At 48.0% G+C, this 14,421-nt stretch overlaps 1 protein-coding gene across 2 annotated transcripts in view; it reads left to right on the top strand.

The window, feature by feature from the left end:
- Positions 1-1,322: 1,322 nt before the first annotated feature.
- RPIA (ribose 5-phosphate isomerase A) overlaps positions 1,323-14,421 on the top strand; it is a 53,176-nt gene continuing 40,077 nt past the window's right edge. For both annotated transcript variants that reach the window (XM_060247871.1, XM_060247870.1), the window contains exons 1-4: positions 1,323-1,408; positions 1,616-1,676; positions 3,314-3,369; positions 6,922-6,981. In XM_060247871.1, coding sequence (XP_060103854.1) covers positions 1,346-1,408; positions 1,616-1,676; positions 3,314-3,369; positions 6,922-6,981 — 240 coding nt within the window. In that variant the 5' untranslated portion in view covers positions 1,323-1,345. The remainder of the gene's footprint in view (positions 1,409-1,615; positions 1,677-3,313; positions 3,370-6,921; positions 6,982-14,421) is intronic.

Raw genomic sequence — 14,421 nt, 5'->3', positions numbered from 1 at the left:
CATCCCCGAGAGCGTCCTCGGAAAGAGATCAGTGCAAGGGCAACCCAAGGGATGCGCTCAGGAAACCGCGGCTTGACAGGATTCTTTTTCTATCATCATATTTTGCAATCCCCCTTAAATCTCAGTGGGAACAATGCCCAGCCGCCGCGACCAGTCTCCAGACCCGAAGCCGCTCCCTCCTGCCCCGGGACGGCGAGGCAGCCTCCCCCACTGGCAGGCAAGGAAGGAGGGAAGAGGGCTCTCCGCCGCCCGCCGCCTCACCTGCCCTTGCTGCTACTGCTGCTCCGCCGCTCTTCCTCCTCCTCGTCCTGCTGCTGCTGCTGCTGCTGGGCCGCCGCCGCCTGGCCCACGCCGCCTTCGTCATCCTCCACCGTCACGTCGGCAGCCGCCGGGAGCGCCGCCGCCTCCGCCCCGCCGCCGCCGCCTCCGCCCAGCCCCAGCAGCCCCGCGCCGGCCCGGCCCGCCTCCCTCAGCGGCGGCAGCAGCAGCCACAGCACCAGCGCGGCGGCCAGGCCACGACCAGCACCAGGACGGGCCCTCGGGCCTCGCAGCAGCCGCCCCGGCATGGGCCACTCGCCCGCCCCGTTACCTCATGAGGGACGGAAACACAGAGGCAAAGAGGCCAGCGACACAGCTGCCGGACGCGGCCCAAGCCCTCACGCCTGCGCCAGCCCCCACCCCTCATTGGCCATAGCGCCCCGACACACTCTGAGGATTGGACACCGAGGCCGTTCCCCCCACCCACCACCCGGGGCCAGCCAATCAAAAGCCAGCCAATGAGAGGGAGGTGTCCGAGTTAGTCACTGCCAATCCCAAGGCGCGTTTCCCCAAACCCTGCCCCGTGTGCGGGTGAGGAGGGTGCGGGCCACGGAGAGACGGGATTGGACGCTGCCTAGGCCCGCCTCTTCCTGATTGGGCTCCGCGGGAGCCTCCGACGTGGCCGATTCTGAATGTGGGAAAGGCCTCCGCAGAGCCACCTCCCTCCCTCCTGTGGGCGGGGCTTCTGCGACCCCAGAAGGGCGGAGTCGAGGAGGGAGGGCGGGGCATTCTGCTGCGCATGCTCAGAGAGCGCCTTCCTTTGGCGAGGGATCCTGAAGTGAAGCACACCCCTGAGGGCGGGGCCGGGCGCTGCAAGTCCCATCATGCGCGGCGGGGGAGGGGGAAGGCGTCCGGCCAGGTGCCTTGTGGGCGGTGTAGTCCCTGGGGCGGCGGGGGCGCTGGGGGGCCGGGCGTGGGCACTGCAAATCCCATCATGCGCGGCGGACGGGGTGTGGCTGAGGGGATGGGGCTGTGGGGGGCGTGGTGCGGGCGGCTCCGGCTAGTGCGGGCGCGCGGCGGCGACGGGATGGCGCTGGCCGAGGAGGCGAAGCGGAGGGCCGCCTGGGCCGCAGTCGACGCCCACGTGCAGGTGAGCGGGGTGGGGGGCGAGGCGGCTGGGCCGGAGCCCCCCCGGAGGAGGAGGAGGTTTCCGCGGCTCACCCCCCTGGCGGGGCGCTTGCTTAGATCCAGGCGGCCCTCGAGAGCCGTCCGCGTGCAGCCAGGGGCACGACCACCCGCGTTGGTGCCCTTGCGCATGCCACGTGCAACATGTTGACGTGACTCTTTCCATCTGTAGAATAACCACATCCTTGGAATTGGCAGCGGCTCTACTGTAGTCCATGCTGTAAATCGGCTGGGTATGTATTTCCATACCTCCTTCTTGTCCAGGCTGCTGGGTTTGATTCGGGGAATTCCTATAGGGGTGGCTCCCTTGTTTCCAGGGAGGGAGGGAGGATGGCACCGACCTCTTGCCACTTTCCCTCTCCCACCGCAGGCTCCCTCCCTCCTGTTCTTCAGGGGAGTCCCCAGGAGCAGCATGTCCGGGGCCATCTTGAGCAGGGAGAGGCCATGTTGTGCAGATAGAAAGAATCCTCTTGCTGACAACTTTTGGGAGGATCCAGGCCAGAGTGTGGTGGGTGCCTAGGTTCAAACCAGTCCTGCTGAAGAACATTTCCAAATGGGAACTGTTGCTTATGTAGAGCATGTGTCTGTAAATCCCAGCATATGCAAGCCCAGGCCAGGAAGCCAGTTCCAAGATGTGATGTGGCTTACTGCCTTCAGGCACTAGACTTCACAAGCACAGACCCAGGTTACGTCCAGTGATGTCCAACCTGGCAGGCCCAGTGATTGGACTCCTCTACCTAATTGCATATTGGGTCTAAAATAGTGGTGTAAATTTCCAGGAAATATTGAAACCATGAGGGGGGGGGAATCAAAACCTATCCAACATTCATTTTGTTATCAAACTTAAGAGGACATAAGATGCATTTTCAAAACTTTAATATTGTGTGTGTGTATTGCACTGTACATGTACACAGAAATACACACACAAATTTAATGTATATATGTCTTAGGTGCGTTTGAACAAAATTTCAGCTCTATCCAGTAGTACAGAGAGAAGAGGGTCCAAAGCAGGGTAGATTTCTTTTGCAGCTTGGTGTTGCATGAGAGGCCAGTTTCCCCTTCTCCTGAGCAATCTGCAAACCAAAGGTTTGGGGGAGGCAAAGAGGTGGTGATGTGATCAACATTTAGATAAGGTGGTCCAGATTCTGTGGTCTTTTGGAAAGGGCTGACAAGAGTAAAGCACTTAATTAGATTTTTGCTGAATGTTGGCACCTAAGAAATTTCGTGGATGAAGCCAGAAAAACTGTTGTCCTCCATCAAAACCTGCAAACACCAAGTTCTTCTTTTGTTTGGCATCCCCCGCCCCACTAACTGTTATTGGCCCTCTTACCTAGATGTATTATGTGTGTTTGTGTTTATATGTTTTATTGAATTGCTTACTTATTTTTATGTTGCTTAAAATGCGGTTTTAATGCTGAAAGCTTTTAATGTTTGTTATGTTCTCTGCCTTGGGGACTTTGTTGGGATGGAACATATATGAAGCTGCCTTATACTGAATCAGACCTTTGGTCCATCAAAGTCAGTATTGTCTTCTCAGACTGGCAGTGGCTCTCCAGAGTCTCAAGCTGAGATTTTTCACACCTATTTGCCTGGACCCTTTTTTGGAGATGCCAGGGATTGAACCTGGGACCTTCTGCTTCCCAAGCAGATGCTCTACCACTGAGCCACCGTCCCTCCCCAATAAGATAGAATAAAGATAGAATAACAATGTTTGTAGTAAACGGATCTATCATCACATGTTTTTTCTTGATGTTTTTATTCTGTGCAGACAGAGTAAACCCTAGTAATTTGGGCACTTAAAAGATGAGCAGAGGTCTTTGATGTACATTTGGCTTGCTGATTCTTATCCCAGGATTTTTCCCCCCTGCAGCAACAAGAGTTAAAGGAGAGAATCTCGACATTACTTGTATCCCTACATCTTTTCAGGTGTGTTCTGAACCCTGTCTTCTTAAAATGCAGGTTAACTTTACATTCCATCAGCTTCTTGGGAATGACATTGCCGCCTACTCGTCTGTCAATGCCTGAATTAAGATGGGTTTGTCCTTGGAATGGATCAGGGTGCACCTCATTCCAGGCCCTGGTTAGATCTGTGCTTCCTAATTCCTTATTTCTTTATTTCATTTATACCCCCATGGGTAAAACACAGCTTCCCTCATTCCTTCAGTTTATCTTAATAATTCTCTGAGGTAGCCTGAGTGCGCGTCATTAACAAAATGCATCATTAACAAAATGTTTTGAGAAGGTGCTATAATAAAGGGAATGGGACTGTGGACTGTGGACTCTACCACCATGTTCAGTATGTGTTCCCTGTTTGCTGTATGTTTTGCTTTAAACTTACATAATATTTTTTGCATTTTGTAGCATATCATATCTAATATTTGGGCCTTTATTTTCAGACTGCTGTAATCCTAGTTCTATGTTGCATCCTGTTAAGAGCATAAGAAGAGCCCTGCTGGATCAGACCAGTGAGGGTCCATCTAGTCTAGCATCTTGTCTCACACAGTGTCCAGTTAGTTCCTCTGGAGGGCCAACAACAGGTCAAAGAGGCTGAGGCCTTCCCCTGAGAGAACATGTCAGAAGAGCCATGCTGGATCAGACCAGTGAGGGCCCATCTAGTCTAGCATCTTGTCTCACACAGTGGCCAGCCAGTTCCTCTGGAGGACCCACAACAGGGCAGAGTGGCTGAGGCCTTCCCCTGAGAGAACACGTCAGAAGAGCCATGCTGGATCAGACCAGTGAGGGTCCATCTAGTCTAGCATCTTGTCTCACACAGTGTCCAATTAGTTCCTCTGGAGGGCCAACAACAGGGCAGAGTGGCTGAGGCCTTCCCCTGAGAGAACACGTCAGAAGAGCCCTGCTGGGTCAGACGAGTGAAGGTCCATCTAGTCCAGCATCCCATCTCACACAGTGGCCAACCAGTTCCTCTGGAGGGCCCACAACACGGCAGAGAGGCTGAGACCTTCCCCTGAGAAGAACATCAGAAGAGCCCTGCTGGATCAGACCAGTGAGGGTCCATCTAGTCCAGCATCTCATCTCACACAGTGGCCAACCAGTTCCTCTAGAGGGCCAACAACAGGGCACAGAGACCAAGGCCTTCCTCTGATATTGTCTCCTGGCACTGAGATTCCTTTAGCTTCCTTTAGTCACCATGACTGGAAGCCTCTGATAGGCCTATCTTCCTCCACGAATCTTATCTCATCCTCTGTCTGGAGCTGTCTGTTGCATTGACTTTTGTTGCCTTGAATCTCAGTGAGAAAGGCAGACTTTAAATAAACGTGATAGTAGCTCCTAATTCTTTATTTCAAATACATTTTATTGCAGTTTGATCATCATATGCAGGGTACATAAATACTGTTCAGCAAGATTATAACTCAAATATTAAGCACAATAAACTTCAAATATTAGCTAGTATAAGTATTGTAAAGCTGAAACCTTCATAAGGAAATTTACCTATAATTTACATAGAACTGAACAGGGATAAACCAAGATAGTCCCTGCCTTTGAACAATATAAGTAACAGTAAAAAACTCTGCCAAAAGGAAATATCATTAATTATATTAGGGATGGATTCTTGTGAAATTAGATATTCTGGAATAGGAAACCAGAAAGAGAGAGAACATTCAATTTGGTTAATGTTGTTAGAGAGCTTGGCCATTATGTAGGTACTCCCATGATTTGTGATGCCACAGGTTTGTGTCAGGATGTTCCATGTTGTAGACATGGCTGTTCTAGCTGCTGAGGGAAGAAGAAAAGGAGACGGTTTCTTTTTCATGAGGCAGGCTGTCTGGAGCAGTGCCCCCATTTTAAAAAAAGAGTTGGTCAGGGGTGAAAGCAATAGTTAAGTTGGTGATTCTTTGAATTCATTTTAAATCCCCCTCTCTTCCGCCCCCTCCCTGCAAAAAAAACCATGTAAATTAGGGCAAAAGGCCCAGCAATGGATAACTCTAATTCTTCCATGAGGTACTGCACGTGTTTGTAGGGACACTGACTGGTATGTAGGCCCAGCAGCAGACTAGGGCACTACCAGATGTATTTGTCCCTTCTCCTTGCTCCTGTGTTGTCTTTGGGTTTTTTCCAAAGAGAAATGATGCTGTACCTCAACAGGAATACAACTCTCTGTGACAGCACATTAACTGAACATAAAATGGCCCTGTAGATGTGAGGTCTGCTGGCTGAGAGCTCACAGCACACAGTCCTTAACAGCACCTGGGAACTGGCTGCCTGGCTTGGGTCTGTGCCCTCCATGTAAATATTATGCCCCATCTAGAGGTGTTGGTGATGCTAACCAAAAATTAAATAACACGCTTCCAGATTTTGTGGACTGCTGGTTCAGGCTTATGTGGTTGAAGTTCAGATCTCAAGAAAGACTGTGAAATGCTAGCCTTGTGCAAAATCATGTGGCAACTTCCCTTCTCTTGCCAGCATCGTGTTTTAAAATCATCCTCAGTTGCCTCATCGTGTGGTCAGTTTCAGTGTCCTGATCACTCCATTTCTTGTTGCAGTGTGGCTGTGCTCCGCTAAACCAAGGGACATAGGGCAATGTACTTCAGCAAACATTCGTTAGGTTACTGACCTAGAAGGCTTTATGTGATCGTGCTTATTTATTAAAGAGGCATAGGATATATGTAATTGCTTCATTGTTCTGTTAAATCAGGTAGTCTCTAGATCCAGGAGTTCTGCTGGATATCCTAAAATAAATGTTAAGTACTTATGCAGCAAGGAATGCTGTTTTTCTAAATGTTGTTTAGTTAAAGTAGGATGGAAATAAATGAATACTCATAATAATAGAATATTGCATTTTATTTTATTTTTTTGAAAAGACAAAATTGTTACAAGTTCTGATCCAATAGAACTTGCATTTTAGCAATGTGGTGTCAGATTTAAAGAAGAAGAAATGCTGTCATTTTCTACAAGCAAAATAGCAAAAATTCCTGATATTGGAGAGCTGGAAACTGCTGCACCCTATGCTGTGTTATCATATGTACCTCAATTTTTGCCATCTGGGTAGTGGGTGGAATATCCACAGCTGAAATCACAAAACAAATGTTGGTCTCTTGCAGAAACAGCGGAACTACCAGCATATGGGGGTACGGAGTTTAAATGATGAACCCTCACTCCCAGGTGAGGGGGTGCCATTTTTTGTTGCGTTGGAGTCCAAATGACTGACTAGGCATCACAGGTTAGCTGCCCTGGTGCCACTTCCGTGAGGATCGGGCCTTTTCCCCATGGAAGGGAATGGATGCTGCCCTTGCCTGTATCGGGAAGGGATAGAAACTGAAATCTTTCTTCATTAAGGAGGGGGAGATGTTTCTCAGTATCATTTTGCTGATTTCATTTTTAGATCAGAATAGTATGCTACTTTTGGAAAGTTAGTCACATATTCTCACATAATAAAAATAGACACATCTCTGATTGTTGCTGAATTAATCTGTTTTTCAGACTTTGAGAAAGAATTCTGATTGTTAATTTTCCCTGTAGGCACGCCAGTTGATTCTGCAGAATGGCTTAACTTTAAGTGACCTGGATCGACACCCAGAGGTAACAGGCTGCTTTTCTCTCTTGGATGCTGTGTGTGCCTCCCCCCACCCCCCCATGATGATGCAGAGGATTTTCAGAATAGGCTGGGTCGAAGTACCAGAATGAAGAGATGCCACCAAGGAGGGGACCTGCAAGGATTGCTGAGGGCCACTACTTTTCCATCCGCCACTGTTTCCTCTTTCTCCCCCCTGTGTCACCTCTACCCTGCTTTTCCCTGCTTCCTTCTCTGCTTCCCAGCCACTGGTGCTCAGTGTTGGAAGAATCAAGGAAGAGTATTAGTCTGTAAAAACTTGGGTCATTAGACTATTTTTGGCTGGCAGATATTCTAATTCAACAAAGGTTTAAATTTGGATGTTGTAGATGTCAGGGCAGTATGAGAAATCTTTTTGATGATCATTCTGACCACCCAAGAGTTAAACAACAGTCAGATTGTCTTGCCAGGTTGGTTGTGCTAGAGGAAGTCACATCATGATGAATGTGAAGTGTTTTATCTGAGCCAAAATATTCTTGGCATTGCTGGTCTGTTAGAATCATAGAGTTGGAAGGGACCTCCAGGGTCATCTAGTCCAACCCCCTGCACAATGCAGGAAACTCACAAACACCTCCCCCCAAATTCACAGGATCTTCATTGCTGTGCTGTCAGATGGCCATCTAGCCTCTGTTTAAAAACCTCCACGGAAGGAGAGCCCACCACCTCCCAAGGAAGCCTGTTCCTCTGAGGAATCGCTCTAACAGTCAGGAAGTTCTTCCTAATGTTGAAACTCTTTTGATTTAATTTCAACCCACTGGTTATGGTCCTACCTTCTGGGGCCACAAAAAACAATTCCACACCATCCTCTATATGACAGCCCTTCAAGTACTTGAAGATGGTGATCCTATCACCTCTCAGCCACCTCCTCTCCAGGCTAAACATGCCCAGCTCCTTCAACCTTTCCTCATAGGACTTGATCTCCAGACCCCTCATCATCTTCGTCACCCTCTTCTGGACCCGTTCCAGCTTGTCTATATCCTTCTTAAAATGAGGTGCCCAAAACTGAACACAATACTCCAGGTGAGGTCTTACCAGAGCAGAGTATTTTTTATTTATTTTTTCGTATTTATATCCCGCCCTCCCCACCAAAGCAGGCTCAGGGCAGCTAACAGCATTGTGATATCAACAATAAAACAATAGAAACCATTACAATAATAAATCAATTAAGAAGTTAAAACAGTTTACAGTTTGAAATTTTTAATACAATTTTAAAACAACAGTTTTGGTGCTAAAATTCATGCGATACATTCAGTGGTGTTGGGCATCTATGTACTTTGGTTGAAGGCCATTCGAAATAATGTTGTTTTGCAGGCCTTGCGGAACTGGGCAAGGTCCCGCAAGGCTCTAACATCGTCTGGGAGTTGGTTCCACCAGTGGGGGGCCGCAATAGAGAAGGCTCTTTCTCTAGTAGCCTTCAATCTCGCCTCTCTCGGCCCGGGGATTTTTAATAGATTTTGTGATCCAGCTCTAAGTACCCTCTGGGGAATATGTGGGGAGAGACGGTCTCTAAGGTAGGTAGGTCCTCAGCCATATAGGGCTTTAAAGGTAAAGACCAGCACCTTGTAGCGAATCCGGAATACTATTGGCAGCCAGTGCAGTCTCCGCAGCCCTGGCTGTATATGGTCCCGCACAGGGAGACCCAATAGCAGCCTGGCTGCTGCATTCTGCACCAGCTGCAGCTTCCGGATTCGAGACATGGGCAGCCCCATGTAGAGGGCATTGCAGTAGTCTAGTCTCGAAGTGACCATTGCATGAATCACTGTTGCCATATTGCTGTGCTCTAGGAAAGGGACCAACTGTCGTGCCTGCCTAAGGTGGAAAAAGGCGGATCTCGCAGTGGCTGCTGTCTGGGCCTCCATAGCCAATGTGGGCTCCAGTAGCACCCCCAAGCTCTTGACTTTGGGTGCCGATATCAGTGGAGCCCCATCAAAGGCTGGTAGAGGGATTTCCCTTCTCAGGCCACCATGGTTCAGACAAAGGACTTCTATCTTCGTCGGGTTCAGCTTCAGATGACTCAACCTGAGCCACTCTCCCACAGCTTGTAGCGCCAGGGCCAGATTTTCTGGGGCAGAGGCAGGCCGGCCATCCATCAGCAGATAGAGCTGGGTGCCATCAGCGTACTGATGGCAACCCAGTCCAAATCTCCAGACAATCTGGGCAAGGGGGCGCATATAGATATTAAACAGCATCAGAGAGAGCACCACCCTCTGAGACACCCCGCAATTAAGCGGATGTCTCTGGGACGATTGTCCCCTGATCGCCACCCTTTGTCCCCAAGCACAGAGGAAAGAGGAAAGCCATTGCAAGGCCAACCCCTGGATCCCCGCATCGGTGAGGCGCTGAACCAACAACCGGTGCTCGACCATGAATTTGAGCAGACTTCAGAGGATGGTGAAGGACAGGAGGGCCTAGTGTGACTTTGTGCGACTGAACAACAACAGGTTCCACTCATGCATCAAGTGCTTCACCATACCACAAAGCAGATTGCAACCGCAGACAAAAGAGAAGCTTGACACACAGACACTGGGATTTTTCGAACAGGAAGAATGATTATTTGCTCAATTTAAAATTAAATTTAGCTAATAATTGTATTATGACAAATTCGAAGAATGCAGGTAAATCAATGATGGGGAAACAAAGACATCAAAGTAAATATAAGTAGTCTGAATGATCAACTTATTTAATTTTGACTATGGTAATAATATTTGTTCCTTAAATTAAAAGATCTGTTGTTGAAGGAATACACCAGAAGCCTTTGTCTAAATATGAACAATGATTTCTGCAGGGCTAGTGGTAACATAAATAGAATGTGCGCCCAAAGGAGTACAGGTATTATCAGCATCAGTGTCTCACTTCCGACTCCCCAGGACAGTGCTAACAAGCCCGTGGTAGGATTCCAGAATGCATCTAGCACTGGTGCTCTTTGGAGTTAAACATTTCCTAAGATCTTTCTTTGCAGCATTATGTTGTTGTTTTTTGTGCTATCCAATGGTTATGTCTGTTCTGCACTCAAAAAGAAAGTTAATAGTAGTGAATCTTGTCCTTCTAATCTAGATATAAATTAATTAAATGACAATGCAATACCGAACAAACTTAAAGAACTTATGTGCTTGCCTGGCAGAGGGGTAAACACCCATTTGAGTTTCCTGAATTACCAAAGGTCAACCTAAATATCAGGGATATGTTGACTGACTATTGGAGGCAACTGTGACAAAAAGGTGTCAATGCTAAAAGCTAACATCTGTAAGGCACATCAAAATCTGACCTGTACAACAGAAGCATCCATTACAAAAAGCCCCTAAGTGCCTTTGCAACAGCAGTCTTCACACTGCCTTAGTTAGCTGGGGGCAGTTTCCTTAGAGAGCCCTGTGGCACATAGTGGTAAAGCTGCAGCACTGCAGTCTGAGCTCTCTGCTCATGACCTGAATTCAATCCCAGCAGAAGCTGGGTTCAGGTAGCCGGCTCAAGGTTGACTCAGCCTTCCATCCTCCCAAAGTTGGTAAAATGAGTACCCAGCTTGCTGGGGGGAAAGTCTGGATGACTGGGGAAGGCAATGGCAAACCACCTCGTAAAAAGTCTGCTGTGAAAACGTTGTGATGTGACGTCACCCCAGAGTAGGAAACGACTGGTGCTTGCACCTTTACCTATTTTCTTTTTAGTTTCCTTCTCTGCCCTAGGAACTGATAGGACCAGCTAACAGCTGCATACAGTGAAAACCACAAACTGCCTGAATGTACTAGTGAAAGGCTAATACCAAAAAGTCTGCCATTGCCTCCTCAGATGGCCTCTGCCCATCTCTAGGGTAAAGGAAAACCCCAACAGAGAACTCTCAGTTAATTAAGAATCCAACACGCAGCCAGGCTATTCAAAAGTTGCCAGCCATGGGCATATTTGCCAAGCAGCCTGTACAGTTGCGCATAACCATAAAGCAGAATATCTGCCTCTCTCTGGAATACAAGCACCAAGCAAAGCTCTGCATCCAACCCACTGCATTAGGGCAAATTATATCTTTGAACAGAACATAACATCCTGAGGTTCCATCAAGCTGAACAAATTAGTCCTGCAGATCTGCACTAGTATTAAAGAGGAATAGAAAACAGGCTGTTGTTCATTTGCCTTTTAAGATTACTGCATAAACACTTCAGCAACACGAGTTAAAAAAGGATGTTAGCCAGTGTTCCTGGCTACCTAATACTGTAACATGAAAGGAAGGCTCCAAGTTTTAAGGCAGAAGTTTTAAGATTGCAATGCTGCAGTTACTTAACCTACCATTAAAATGGTTTTAAACTTTCCTGATAGCTGACTGTTGAACAAAGTAGGATTTTCAGCTTTGAAGGGGAAAGAAAGTTTCAAAAAATCTTTTAAACACCAATAGTGAGGTGGCCTTGAGAGAGCCAGTTTGGTGTAGTGGTTAAGTGTGTGGACTCTTATCTGGGAGAACCGGGTTTGATTCCCCACTCCTCCACTTGCACCTGCTGGAATGGCCTTGGGTCAGTCATAGCTCTGGCAGAGGTTGTCCTTGAAAGGGCAGCTGCTGTGAGAGCCCTCTCCAGCCCCACCCACCTCATAGGGTGTCTGTTGTGGGGGGAGAAGATATAGGAGATTGTAAGCCGCTCTGAGTCTCTGATGCAGAGAGAAGGGCGGGGTATAAATCTGCAATTCTTCTTGCTAACATATCACTCAATTAATATGCTTTTATTGACCAATATTTTGATCACACATAGCGCTTTACCTGCAATATGTATTTCATGTAACCTGATAGTGAAGGTCAGAGATTTATGTTTCTTAATATATACATATCCAGACCCCTCACCATCTTCGTCGCCCTCCTCTGGACCCCTTCCAGCTTGTCTAGATCCGTCTTAAAATGTGGTGTCCAAAACTGAACACAATACTCCAGGTGAGGTCTTACCAGAACAGAGTAAAGCGATACCATCACATCATGTGATCTGGACACTACTGTTGATACAACCCAAAATTGCATTTGCCTTTTTAGCCACCACATCACACTGTTGACTCATGTTCAGCGTATGATCCACTCATACCCACTCCTTTTCGCACACACTACTGCTAAGACAAGTCTCCCCCTCCTATAACCATGCAATTGATTTTTCCTATCTAAATGCAGAACTTTACATTTATCCCTGTTAACATTCATTTTATTGATTTTAGCCCAGTTTTCTAGCCTATCGAGGTCTTCCTGTTTGTCTTCTACTGTATTTGCAACCCCTCCCAATTTAGTATCATCGGCAAATCTAATAAGCATTCCCTCTATTTCTTCATCCAAATCATTTATAAAGATGTTGAACAAAACAGGTCCCAGAACAGATCCTTGAGGCACTTCACTTGTCACTCCTCTCCAAGAGGATGCGGAACCATTCACAAGCACTCTTTCGGTGCGATCTGTCAACCAGTTACAGATCCACCTAACGGTAACAGGATCCAAACCATATTTTACCAACTTCTCAACAAGGATAGTATGTGGAATCTTATCAAAAGCCTTACTGAAATCAAGATAAACGACTTCTGTAGCATTCCCCTGATCCAGCAAGGTAGTCACTTTCTCAAAAAAAGAGATCAGGTTAGTCTGACATGACTTATTTGTGAGAAACCCATGCTGGCTCTTAGTAATCACAGCCATTCTTTCTAAATGTTCCAGGACTGACTATTTGATGATTTGTTCTAAAACTTTTCCAGGTATAGATGCCAAGCTGATGGGTCGGTAGTTATCCTTTTCCCCCTTCTTGAAGATGGGGACAACATTCTCCCACCTCCAGTCTTCTGGCACCTCTCCTGTTCTCCAAGAATCCTCAAAAATAATGGACAGAGTCTTGGGGAATTACATCCACAAGTTCTTTTAATACCCCTGGATGCAGTTCATCGGGCCCTGAGGACTTGGTTTCATTTAAAGAAACTAGGTGTTTATGTACTACCCCTATGCTAATCCTAGGTTAGAACTTCAAATCCTCATTATATGTTCTGTTTTTGCCATGTTGAGCACCGTTTCCCTCAGAAGAGAAGACTGAGGAAAAGCAGACGTAGAAAAGATTTATTTTATGTGGCCCTTGGCCGTACTGGGGGAAAATAGGAATTGAACGGTTACGCCCTCTCTTCATTACCTGTTACAATTTCACTTTCCTGCCCTCACAATGGGCCTACCATGTCCTTGCTCTTTTTCTTACTCTGAGCATAAGAACAGAACTCTTTTTTGTTGTTTTTTTGTATCTTTGGCCAGCCTAAGCTCCTAAGTTCTTTCAGTCCATATAATACTTCTTGAGTCAGAATCTAAGTCAGCATTATATTTCTCTTGACAGAAGCGGTAATTGAATTTGAATGTTTATATAATAAATAGGTAAGTGATCACAGTCTTGGTGTGCCCCGGCTTCCATGTGCATTTTGTAGTTCAACAGGTTCCATGGCCAGGGCTGGCTCACCCAGTAGGCAAAGTGGGCAGTTGCTTAGGGTGCCAGGAGGGTAGGGGTGCCAATTTGGGCTCCCCACCCCCTCCCAGTGCCCCAGGCAAGCACCCAATTTGCCTGCCTCCTCCGCCTGCTGGCAGCTACTGCCGTCCGCCACCGCTGCTGCCTCACCCGCCCCTTCCCTACACCACCGCCTCTACCCCTCCTTTCCCTGCCCCGCCGCCACGATCACAGTGGGCGGCGAGGCAGCAGCGGCACCCCCCTTCCCTTTCCTACCCTGCCCCACCACCACGATCACAGTGCGCAGCAAGGCAGCGGCAGCACCCCCTTCCCGTCCCTTTGCTCCCCCCCCCCCCCCCGGCACTCACAGCCCGACACGGATGAAACTTATCTTTAGAACGACCGGGCTGAAATGAAGGCTTGGCTCCCCCTTCCCTTCTGGTTCCAGAAAGGAGGGGGGAGCCAAGCCTTCATTTCAGCCCAGTCGTTCTAAAGATAAGTTTCACCTGTGTTGGGCTGTGAACGCATGGCGGAGAGGGAAGGGACGGGAAGGGGGTGCCGCTGCTGCCTTGCCACGGTGTGTGTGGGGGGGGTGGGTTGCAGTGGAGTGCGGTGCAAGGCAATGGCGGGGGGCGCCTTCCTAGGGCACTATGATCCCACAGGCTGGCTGATCATGGTGATCACGACTGATGGCTCTGGCCCTCCCTGTGAGGACTCTTTGTTTGTGAGATTTGTAGCCTGCTCTCCCCTGGGCTCAGAGGGGATAACAACAATACTCTCTCTCAGCTGTGGAGTCCTGTGAGCAGAAATTTTACTTTGCGAGCTCCTGGCATTCAAGTGGTGAGCTCCTGCATCAATTAGTTTGCTCTGGAGTCATTTTTTTCTGAGCTGAGACAAAAATGTGTGAGCCAGAGGCTAGAAAACTGAGCTAGCTCATACTAACTCTGCTTAGAGGGAACACTGGTCATAAATTAAAATATTGAAAACAGC

Source organism: Heteronotia binoei, chromosome 10 (genome assembly GCF_032191835.1).
Source record: "Heteronotia binoei isolate CCM8104 ecotype False Entrance Well chromosome 10, APGP_CSIRO_Hbin_v1, whole genome shotgun sequence".
Taxonomy (NCBI): Eukaryota; Metazoa; Chordata; class Lepidosauria; order Squamata; family Gekkonidae; genus Heteronotia; species Heteronotia binoei.
The sequence above is the reverse complement of the archived record's forward strand: the minus strand, read 5'-3'. Positions and strand labels throughout refer to the sequence as shown.